The sequence below is a fragment of the Cydia splendana genome, chromosome 11, assembly GCF_910591565.1.
Source record: "Cydia splendana chromosome 11, ilCydSple1.2, whole genome shotgun sequence".
NCBI lineage: Eukaryota > Metazoa > Arthropoda > Insecta > Lepidoptera > Tortricidae > Cydia > Cydia splendana.
Genome location: NC_085970.1, coordinates 12,313,112 through 12,325,398, shown reverse-complemented (window position 1 = coordinate 12,325,398; position 12,287 = coordinate 12,313,112). Strand labels below are relative to the sequence as shown.

General features: G+C 35.8%; 1 protein-coding gene across 1 annotated transcript in view; it reads left to right on the top strand.

Moving 5' to 3' along the window:
• The window catches only part of LOC134794892 (head-specific guanylate cyclase), a 123,783-nt gene extending 112,657 nt beyond the window's left edge, over positions 1-11,126 (top strand). The window contains exons 11-14 of the mRNA XM_063766731.1: positions 6,128-6,271; positions 6,789-6,943; positions 9,343-9,484; positions 10,504-11,126. Coding sequence (XP_063622801.1) covers positions 6,128-6,271; positions 6,789-6,943; positions 9,343-9,484; positions 10,504-10,581 — 519 coding nt within the window. The 3' untranslated portion in view covers positions 10,582-11,126. The remainder of the gene's footprint in view (positions 1-6,127; positions 6,272-6,788; positions 6,944-9,342; positions 9,485-10,503) is intronic.
• The last annotated feature ends 1,161 nt before the right edge of the window (positions 11,127-12,287 follow it).

Sequence of the window (12,287 nt, the reverse complement as noted above, 5' to 3'; positions counted from 1 at the left end):
TTTTCTGTAGGGGTCGCAGTTCTAACCTAACCTAACCTACTTTTCTGGCAACAGCTTGTTTTGTATAGGGGTAGCAGTTATCTTATAACCTATTTAGTATATCATACGCTATTATATTTTATAATCATTATACTAAAAGATAATATATACTATGATCGATATACGTTATGTATGTTATATAAACTGAATTTATAGTATTTGAGTGTTATATAGAAAATCATTATACAAAATGAGTATTATGTTAAATGACCGTTATTCCTAATAAAAATATTGATTTTAATGTTATAGCAAACGTTCATTATATCTTGTGAACGTTATTAATATGAAATTATATATTATGTAGTTATATCTCGTGGGACGCACCCCGAAGGCTTATCCCTCGGAGGGTTATCCCATAGAAAATTTGAATATCGCGCCTTTTTCTACTGACAAACTTGTTTTGACCGACTATAGTATGGAAATTTTAGAGTTCCATTTTATTTAATTTCTACTATTTTATGTCCCACTATAGGCGGCAATGGATCAAAAATCGCGTGGATATATTACAAGGTCTGTGGAGCCCTTAACTGATACTATATTATCTGTGGTAAGCCGAAATATTTCCTGTCAAATGTCAAATACCTATATTATGTTTATTTTTATCTCGCTAATTATTTCAAAATGGTAAATTTAAAAACGATATTATAAAAGTGCAAGCCGAGCACTTTCATTTGATACCAAACTAGACCATAGTTTCTTGCAAAAAGATGACCAGAATAGCAAGACCCCTCACAGATTTTTAGCCTTCTAAGCTCTTCTAGCTCAATAACCCCTTGATCGAGCCTGCTCATAATTTAATGACTAAAATATAATGCCCTCAACTACACGTTTACCCAATTTCATTTAAATTAGAACAAATTTACTTAAGTTCTTGAGTATCAAACTATCCTCTGATAGTTCAGCTTAAAAACATCGAAATGCCGGGACGTGCCCCTAGCCAGCCGCGTGTCCCAAGTCGAATGTAAGAACTTCGTTCGCTTCGCTCGCTCGTTCGATTAAATATATCAGTCAGTCTCACGGAAGTGTTGTTAAGTTTAAATGTTAACTTTGCAAATATACATAAAATTTTATAATTATTATTGTATCTACTCGTACATTCATTGAATATCATAATGTGCTCTATGATGCGCTCAGAAACCGTATATTACGGCCAGCATAAAGATAAACTGTTTTGTTACAATATTTTTTTTATTAAGTAATAATTTCGATAGGCATAATTATCAATTTCATAATGTCATTAAAATTTAGAATATTTAGTGTCCTCATTTCTAGTAGATATCAGTTACATGCGAATCCTGAACATATTATGGAAATTGAACTGGTAACGCATTGTTTTTTAATGGGATAGGGGAGAATATAACCAAACGGAGTGGTCATTAACAGGCGTTCCCCTCTGTCGAAAATAGGCGGCCAATGGTCAACCACATGTCGACCACATGTATGGACTGACGTTTATCTGACATGGCTATGTTTACGTTACGTATACATTTGATGTGCCCCTCCCCCGCAAAAAAACGGCAGACTATTTTGTACCGAAAATTATAGACATGGCGTCTCCGTTGGTTATATCATCTAAGCGAATTGGTAACGCATTGGATCGGCTATCCAATGATTGTGGGTTCGAGTCCCACGTTGGCCAGAGTTGATCATCGTTGGTTTTTTCATTGAGATTGACATCTGTATTTACAATTTATAAACTTTTATGTGTGTAGATAAAGCAGTGAATGTAACTGACTGTACTTAATTAGGCGTTTTATAGCAGTCTCATAAACTACTATTATACAATAATTAGCACCTGGGATGAATCTGTTTTGCCGCAAACACGTACAAAGGCAAAATGCTGTTAGGCAGAAAGTACGATGTGGGTTAGGAAGCGTTGGAGTATGTTATGTGTATATAATTGATTGCCAAAACTCAGTCATTTGGAAAAGGTGTTTGAACTACCTTCGCTCACCTATACGTTAAGTGCTTTCACAATAAACACTCAAGCATGATAATTGGTCCAGTTGTTCCACTGACAATGTAAACAAGACAGTATCTATATATCTAAACGTTTTATCGTATAAAACATAGAAACACTAAAAACCATTTTTTTGGATTTTAAACAAAAATAGCACAATAATATCCGCAGGCGTACCGTTTTGTCTCTTCCGCAATAGAATAGCGGCACCTAGGCTAAAATAAGAACATTTGCGCTTTACAAAAGACTTCATTTTTATTTCGTAACTTAACCGATGTTCTCTCGCGTGTTCTTGATTTCTGTACTTCTTGTTCGTACGACCCGAACAAGCGGAGCTAAGGGTGGTATTCCACCTGTCCAATGCCATTGCGTCTCACTCTCTCATTAAGCAAAAATGTGAGACGCCATACACATTGGACAGATGTAATACCACCCTAAGACAATTCGCCGGCTTTGGCATGTTTCGACGAGGCGGAAAATTGCTTGGATATGCACTACACGCTTCGCCGAGTTCCGCAGTGCTAAAGCTGGCTTTTATCGCACAATTTTATAGAGGCCTAGATATGCAAACATAGGATTTCAATACTCAATTGTCCATTGAATATCACTTATGTCTCAGAAAACTTCTGTACTAAAACTGTCACTATACAGTACTAATTGTACTAAATATATACGACAAGTTCTAACTATCTCAAACTACTCTCTTTCGTACAGTGAAAACTAACATGTAGGAGCGGTATGTTTATTTGAAAATTTTCTTTGATATTGATATGATACAATGCGGCTGCCCTAAGCAGAAAACAAGTAACCCAGTTTTAACAAATTTTTGAGTAGAGCAAAAAAACGTAATTTGTCAGTTTTGTTAGGTATTTGGTCTAAAATGTAACAACTGTTTATACCATTATGTTAAAAGCGATAAAATTAAACTTATACAAACTTTATTTTTTGTTATTCTTGTATATTAAACTTTGTACAGGCATAAAATGTTTTCTGTGTAGTTTACTGCCCGAAAATCTCAGAACCATTCTACACAAATTCAAGTATCTCGTGTTTAGCTTGGAAATAGCAAGCAGTTTAGCTTCTTAAATACTAAACATATTTGGCTCTCCGCTCAATAACTTTTCCAATTTTCATGCAATTCTGAAGAAAATGGTACCAAATGAAAGCTAATAACATAAGCTACCGGAAACTGATTGTTATTTCTTTCAGGTTTATCGTCTTCAAAATCCCTGTTAGATAATAAAACGCTTGAATTTTTTTTTTTTTTTAAGGTCTTTTCTATTGGAAGATAGACTTTTTTAATTAGTGATTGATGTTGCCATCCTCGTACCTTCTGACACATGGTTATTGGTACCTATTTCATCGATTTTATTTATTTTCAGAGATTATTTTGTGATACCCATTCCTTCAACAAACCCTCTGTCTTCATGGATGGGTGGTACCTACAGGATCCTGCTTCCGAACTTTTCTTTTTTAGGGTTCCATACCTCATAAGGAAAGAACGGAAACCTTATAGGATCACTTTGTTGTCCGTCCGTCCTCCGCCCATTTGTCTGTCAAGATCTTTTATCTCGGAAACGCGTGGAGGTATCGAGTTGAAATTAAAACCACATACTCAGGTCTACATTCCCTTAAAGATGTAGAAAAAAAATCAAACATCTACATTAACGTAAAAAAAAGATACGGTGGTTTATGCCAAAATATGTAAGTATATTTCGACATTCTCAAGGGATTCAAAATTTAAAGGGTACCTAAGTAAAGTACCTAAATAAAAATAAAACCGGGCAAGTGCGAGTCGGACTCGCGCACGAAGGGTTCCGTACCATAATGCAAAAAAAAAAACGAAAAAAAAAGCAAAAAAAACGGTCACCCATCCAAGTACTGACCACTCCCGACGTTGCTTAACTTTGGTGAAAAATCACGTTTGTTGTATGGGAGCCCCATTTAAATATTTATTTTATTCTGTTTTTAGTATTTGTTGTTATAGCGGCAACAGAAATACATCATCTGTGAAAATTTCAACTGTCTAGCTATCACGGTTCGTGAGATACAGCCTGGTGACAGACGGACGGACGGACAGTGAAGTCTTAGTAATAGGGTCCCGTTTTACCCTTTGGGTACGGAACCCTAAAAACGATAACTAAATTTGTAAGGAACGCTCGGTGGGCGAGTCCGACTTGCAGTTTTTTATAGTCCTATTTGACAGACGTGTTTGATAGGAATGAGGCAAGTGCATGGAATGGTGAGAGCTGGTGAGTTCATAAAAATCAATATTTGGGGACAATCTTACACTGGTTGACCTAGCCCCAAATTAAGCAAAGTTTGTACTATGAGTACTAGGCGACGATATATACATACGTGTATAGATAAATACATATTTAGGTACATAGTTACTTTATTTACTATTAAACTTTACTTGTAACAAAGTAAAAATCTAATTAAATCCTTCAAGTCATTTTTACCTATTTCTTATAAAACCATATCGATCTGAAATTTTGCTGATATACAGTATACACCTATTTATGGTAAGTAATTGGTGGATCTCTTTAGTGGCTAGAGTTAAACTAAGAACTGCAGAGATTTTGACAGCACAAGGTCAATCTCGAGAAGTCTATTAGTAGAGTTAGACCAAGAAAAGTCTGCATAGATGTTGAGAGCACACCAGTGCAGGTGTTATTTTAAACGTCAAACTTCTATGAAATTATGACATATAAATAACACTGGCACTCTCTCAACATCTCTGCAGACTTTTCTTGGTCGAACTCTACTAATACACTTCTCGAGATTGACCTCAGATGATTCACTTTACCACATAATAAGTGTCTTTATAAAAATTCAATTTTTGGCATTATTCCTGGATTAAATATTATTTCCCTTTTGGTCAATTGAATACAGTCAGTTGTTGTTTGTTCCTAATTTTTTCCAAAACCTTTGGCACGGATACTGCATAATTATGATTTCCTCTTTCTTTGGCGTATTCTAGTGTTCTGTTTTCATTACTGTAGAGTCTACAGTGTAGACAATACAGATAATTTTAATTGTTTTAACAACACTTTTTCTTTAAACTTAAATTTCACAGACTTTTCACCTTTGACAGGAATATTGCTAAGCAAATTTGTTTTCTATGTATGTCTTTAAACAAGCTACCTTTTGTATAACTATGTCACTAATTTCTAACCTAAATCGCAGATTGTGTTGGGAGATACTTGTTTTACCATTGTAATAAACTAATTCGCAGTTACGAATATCTACGCTAAACTCAAGTATCTCGGTCATCTATATGAATTACAAGTATCTCTGTTTAGTTACTTGTCTTTAGCGTAGAAATGGGACATATACTTGAATTTAGCGTAGAATACAGGGTCAAAAAAAGATACTCGGATTTTAAAAACATGATTTTTTTGAAAACTACACATTATTTTACAATTATTTTTTTGGTGAAAGATGCGCCTGAAATTATAGATTCCAAAAATCAAAAAAAAACGTTTTTGAAAATTTTCGAGTTACTTGTTTTCTGCTTAGGGCAGCCGAATGGTTCTAGCTGATAGATAATTTTCACCCGCGTTTGACTCGCATGGGCTAATCTACAAGAGATGCAAGAACAGCTTCGCTTTATTAATTTATTTGTTGAAGGTTTGTCCTGAAAATTGTTAGAAGTCCTTAAACCTTTGAACGCCACAACTATCGTGCGCGGCGCGTCATTGTGACCTTGTCGGAATGCACGAAAGTTCATATGGAGCTAGCCGTGCGCGTCATTATGACGTCTTTGGCGGGCAAGGGAGTTATTTTTTAATGAATGAATGAATGAAAATTTATATATTTTCAGGCAACTAGTGGTCCATACATAAATACCTTAAAACTAGCATACATAATAACTATAATTATAAAATATAGCTTAAAATTAAAAACATACAATTATGACTGCGATGCAGTTCGCAACCCCGCAGTGTTAGGAAGCCGGCCGCGGAACCGCCGGAACTTGACACTCTTCGATCAAAACTCCTCCTAAGGTCGCTAGATGTTCAGTCGGAACGCTCAGCACAAAAGAATTAAAATTCACACTGTGTCGAGATTCCAACTTCACGACCCAGGATGAATCCAGACTTGACTCGTACATACTTTGTCCAGGTGGAGACGATAGGCGACGCGTACTGCGTGGCGAGCGGACTGCACAAGAAGATCGACACGCATGCGCCGCAAATCGCGTGGATGGCCATGCGCATGGTCGAGACGTGCGCGCAGCACTTCACTCACGAAGGGCATCCTATTAAGGTTTGTGATACTTCCCATGTCATTTCAATACTTTATTTTGAGGTTATTCATGAAAGTAGCATCTGATTAACAATCGCTAATGCAATAAGTACCTACGTTTGATCGTAGAATAATACAATTTGTCTAGCATATTTAACATTACGAGACAGTGTGGTTTGTTCTAACATCACGTGGCGAGATAATTTGTGTAAGAACCAAATTACAGAGATTTTTTTTTATTGTGTAACTTCAAATTAAAATTAGGAATTCCTCGTACCGGCCAATGTACAATAGGATGTACACTCCGTTCCGATGGAATGTCAACCTTCATCAAAAACAAATATAGTATATAGCATTTCATTTCTCTCGTAAAATTTTCGAACAAATGATATTCAACCCAATTGAAAATACAACTAGATTCAAACTTCCTTAGCGATAATTTTGTACAGTGGGTGGCACGAGGATAGACGAGCTGTGACATCTGCTGTATTCACCATCGGATTTTGAATGTTTATTGACATAAACTTTTTCTCGATAGATGCGCATAGGCCTCCACACCGGGACCGTGTTAGCCGGAGTGGTGGGACGCACTATGCTCAAATACTGCCTCTTCGGACACAACGTCACTCTGGCCAATAAGTTCGAGTCCGGCTCCGAACCTTTGAAGATTAACGTCAGTCCGACCACTTACGAGTAAGTATGTAGGCTAGACTGACTTTAGTATTCCTCGTTAGTCCTGGTTTCTAGCGTGGTACGGCCATGTGATGCAGAGGGATGAAAATCATGTGACGAAAAAGGAGTGAATGAATGTGGAGGGAAGTTACGGGAGAGGATAACGAGGAAAAGGTGGATGGACTGTGTGAGAGATGATACGAGTATGAAACGAACGCGAGTGAATGATGAGATGACGGACGAGAGAGAGGTATGGAAGAAAAAGACATGCTGCGCCGACCCCAAATGAATGGGATAAGGGCCATCGAATGATGATGTTAGTTCTGGTTTTGGTTGTACGTACCTGGAGCTACTAAATCAGTGTGAGCTCTTACTCAGTAAAAGATAGGCCGATCATTCTGCAGATCAAAATAATGACGCGAGTGCAATTATTAAGTACTTATCAAGTCTTTTGTCGAACATAGACATGACCCTATGACAATCAGATTGCATCTTGTGACGACGTATCGCGAAATTCACCATTTCATATTTCTACACCGCAACGTACCTATTTCAAACAGTAAATGGTTTGTAAAATAGATAACAAGGCTGTTATTCCAAGTAAAATAGTAGAAATTAAATAAAATGTAACTAAAAAAAATCCATACTAATTTGTTGTCATGTTTATGCATTTAACCTCAAAAATGTGACAGTTGCATAGGAAGTGGCGCCCTCAATAATTTTCTACAATTTCTTGTCGAACTATAGTCAATGGTCTGCACCTTTACAGCATCTGCACATTGTATATTACATTGAATACGCTCACGTTACGTCTTTCAGTTACGAGCCTTTAGGCGAACACTCGATAGGCAACGAGATGAACAGTCCAGTCCGACACGAGAGAAGCCCGCCGCAAATACTCTGAGTGCACTCTGGATCCCTCAAACAGCGAGTCTCTTGATTCTGATGGTTTAATTTAATTGCTCTTACCATTTGGATGTATGTTCGTATGTGGGACGAGTGCGTTTATATAACCCTTTATAAGGCACACTCAGATATTAATACGGCAAAAATGACCAGATGACCACCTTATAACATCACCTTTTTTTTCTATCGTGCAGTGTTTTTAGGACTTTATGAGGCGATGAGATGAGGCTTGAATCGTGTGTTATTTTATAATCTGGGCCGTTAAAAGGTTAAGGGCTGATTTAATAAAGGTGTAGTAATATTAGTAAAACACTTTATCGATGTGTATTGTACATAAACGTAAAACAGGAAAAATCACACATTATCACAGGGATAGGGAGGCTGATATCTGAATGGAAGGGAATGCTTGAAAGGATGCAAGACAGATATTCGTAGATGTAAGTTAATTTTAAATTAGTAAATAAGTAGTTTTAAGTTATGAATCTATGTAACGCTTTGGCGCAAGCTGCAATGTTATGTAACTTGATTCAATAAATAAATAAATCATTAGTGCGAAGGCGAACGTATCCCTTTCAGGGATCTCTTCCAGTTAACTATTGAGCAATTATTGTGAGGGGTATGGTAAATAAGTAAACAAATATTTTCTAAAAGCCGTTTCTTCCATGTTTGAAATGTATATTAAGTTGAAAGCCTCTTTAACGTTTAACGTAACGTTTGCTAGTTGAACTAACGTGTTGGTTGTAAGTAGATAAATACCCTCATTCATTCCGATTGTGTCTTTTAAAGTAGAATCTATCAAACGCAAAATTATACTTAGAATGATAGATAAAAGCACACAGTTTTACAAAATGTCATGAGTTTTTTTAAGTTCATAGGTATAACATCATAACGAATTTAAAAAAGTTGTAGACTAAAACTTATTCACTGGGTAAAAAGAATTGATATCTTTCATATAAACCCCCAAAGCCTGAGACACCCTTTAATATTAAAGATTACAATTAAAATATATCTAGAGGACACAAATTCCTAACATAACACTCCCAAAGCAATAATAAAGACGATCCACGACAACAAAGACAACCCACGCATTTAACTAAATTCCGAATCACTGCCGAACAAAAGTTCAATCTAACTTCAACATACCTGGCTTCGTTATTAGTTCTTACTCACCAAACATTCTGTCTCGACGTGATCATCCCTAGTATAAATAGACCTCGAGATTGATGACAACTAAAGGTAATCGAAGATCATGCCTACTGGATCACTTGAGGCGATACGATCAAAGTAATGTATAGCCCAGATTCCATTACAATCGCACACAGAGCACAGGCGATTCGAACACTATAAAAATCATAACCAGCATAAGTGTACTCCACAGATATAACATCTGTGGTGTACTCTCAAGCTCACAGTTACTCTGGTTTGCCTAAGCATTCTGGTTAGGAATATGGAACCAGTTGAAAGCGAAACGATAAACCATAAGAGCGAATCAATTCCAAGGAAACTTTTCGCAGATGGCTGATAAAATTTCCGGGCTTCGAGATGGAGCCCCGGGACCGCTCGTGTCTCCCCAATTCTTTCCCCAAGGACGTACCGGGAACGTGCTATTTTCTACACAAGTATAACCATCCTGGAACAGACCCGTCCGCGCCGCAGGTAACTTGCTTTTTTCGCTTTTAGATTGCTTCCCTTTTTAGGGTTCCGTACCCAAAGGGTAAAACGGGACCCTATTACTAAGACTCCGCTGTCCGTCCGTCCGTCTGTCACCAGGCTGTATCTCACGAACCGTGATAGCTAGACAGTTGAAATTTTCACAGATGATGTATTTCTGTTGCCGCTATAACAACAAATACTAAAAAGTACGGAACCCTCGGTGGGCGAGTCCGACTCGCACTTGTCTGGTTTTTGTATTCTTTTGCTACATGTTTGGTAAGATCTTAACTGTGTCAATTGAAGCAATAAAGGGCTAGGTTTTACAATATCATTTTAACAATCGTTTAATCTTTTATTGAATGTACAGAGATGATTTTACTAAGAAATTAATTAGTAAAGTTTTCAATGTCTAAGTCGCCTCCTTCGTAAAATATTTTTGCTAAAGTACCTACCTATTTAAATTATTGTAAGTTAAAATTGAGCTGGCAATTTAGTGTACTTTCATAAGATTAGTTTCATAATTGCTGTGGAAAACCACACCACAGAAAACTACCCAATTTCGGCTTTGATCTCAAATTATGTTATAAGTTAAGCTTGATCAAATAGGTTTTACCCTAATAGCTCCTATTCAAACATTGAAGTTCTAAATTATTTATACATATAAAGTAATTGAGCGTTTATTAGCCATTTACGAAATTCAGTTGCGTACAAAACTTTATTAAGTTGCCACTTGCCCTGCGTCAATTGTTAATTTGATATATTTTTACTTTCTTTAGATATATTTTAACTTTTTATCGGCTTATTTTCGGCCTAAAATATTTAATCTGTGGCTCAAAGTCGATGTCAAACTTTACGACCGCCATTGAAATTATCTAAGTTTTCCTTACCCATTGTTCTGTTAATGTCCCGAACCTAAATCACCTCAGAAATTCTCCCAAAAACCTCGCGCCGTTCCCAAGAGCCGCTAAACTTAAATCATTCTTTGTAACTTTGGAAGTTGAGTAATTTGTTTTCTTTGACAGGTCAAACATATAGAAGATGCGTTGAAAGATTTCGGGATTGGGCAAGTGAAAGCAGACGTCACTGAAGAGCCTACTTAGTCGAGGTAAAGTGAAACAATACAAGCATAGGATTTAGGTGTCAATGTCTTTTGCTGCAGCTTCACGTTCATTCTTATGAAAAAACAGGTGGATTCAGTATATAATGTTAGCCAGACAAATAAGTATTCAATTATGATATTTATGATTTAACGATCTAGATATATGAAAAACATGAAGAACTATTACAATCCAGCGTATATATTTCAAACATCGCAAACAGGTATCGAGTAAAAAACAAATCAAAAACTAGGTTTTTTATTTATTATATTTGGAGTTTCGTTACCTGTAATAAAAATAAAATTGTTAAATAAAAAGGAACAAGCGCGAATTGTTACTGACATTGGCTAAATGATTTCAAGCTAAATTTATGCAATAGGTATCCAAAGAATATTTAATTTCAGTATTCAGGGAACCTACATCAAAAGAAATTTGCATGAAAAGGCGCGTTACATCACAGATTAAATAATTTTGTAGCTCATACGCGACGCTTAACCAGAAAGGAACCAGTTTTTGACTAGTTGGTTTCTTCGGAGAAAAATATTTTGCAAAAAGACCTTAGGAATTTTAGCCTCCAGCGATGCAGCTAAGTTATTATAAGCCACGCTCCTTTTGGTCTTAAAAGCGGACGTATCTTCTGCAAAATTATATAATCTGTACTAAAGCACCAAGGAGGCATGATTTCTCGAATTTTCTCTACAGTGTAAATATATACAGTAACCGTGTAAATGTTTAAATTTGTGGATCAAACGTTTCATGTTGTGATTCCCCGAAGTTTGATATTACTTTCCTTTGGTCCGCTTGTTGACGTTTCTGCTTGTTATATTGCCAGTCGATATTTTCGGCCTAGCCTTGGCAAGTCTGTGTATTAGATATTATAATACAGTTAAAGTAGACTGCAAATATAATTTAGATTGTAGGTCAACAAACATAGAAATAAACTACCATATAGAGTAAATACGGTGGATTTATACAAAATCTGAAGTCATCGCTTAGTACCTACTTACAAAACAATTTTTTTGTTAAAACTTAGTTATTGTTGGTGGATCTGACAGACACAGAAAGAAACGGTTAATACAGCGCAGGAATGGTTTTAATTTGATTCTCGAATATCCTATTACAGTGTAACTAACGGGTTTTAAAGGAAATTAAATTCGAAGCTTGGTACGAATATATCAGTTTTAATTTACAAGACGAAACTGTGGCGCAAATAATTTTATATTTTAAGCTGACTTTACAGTTGCTTTATTCAAAATTGAATCATATTCCACAAATGAAGTTGCGAAAAAATAATCCACTAATCTTTGAATGAACAAAAAATGTAAACGTATTCGCTAAGTTGTACCTGTTATATTTAAAAAACTGGTGTTTTACGATGCCGTAGAATTTATTTAGTAATAAGTTACATGTAATTTAAAAAAATAACAGCATGAAGCTTCTCACAAGACTTCTAGCTAATTTAATAAAATACTCTTTTAGACTCTCTTTTTAAAATAGCTATTAAAGCCTGTAACCGAGAAAAAAATCTACCTACATGTATTTATAAAAGTACCAAAATGTAAAAATATAATTGTATTTCAAGATATAGTGATCTATGTGAAGCTTTACAATCTCGTATATTTATAATTGTAAATAAAATTGAACCTGGGATAATACGACTTACATAGTGTTAATGCAATTCATCGTAGGCATAATTCTTGCATAGGATT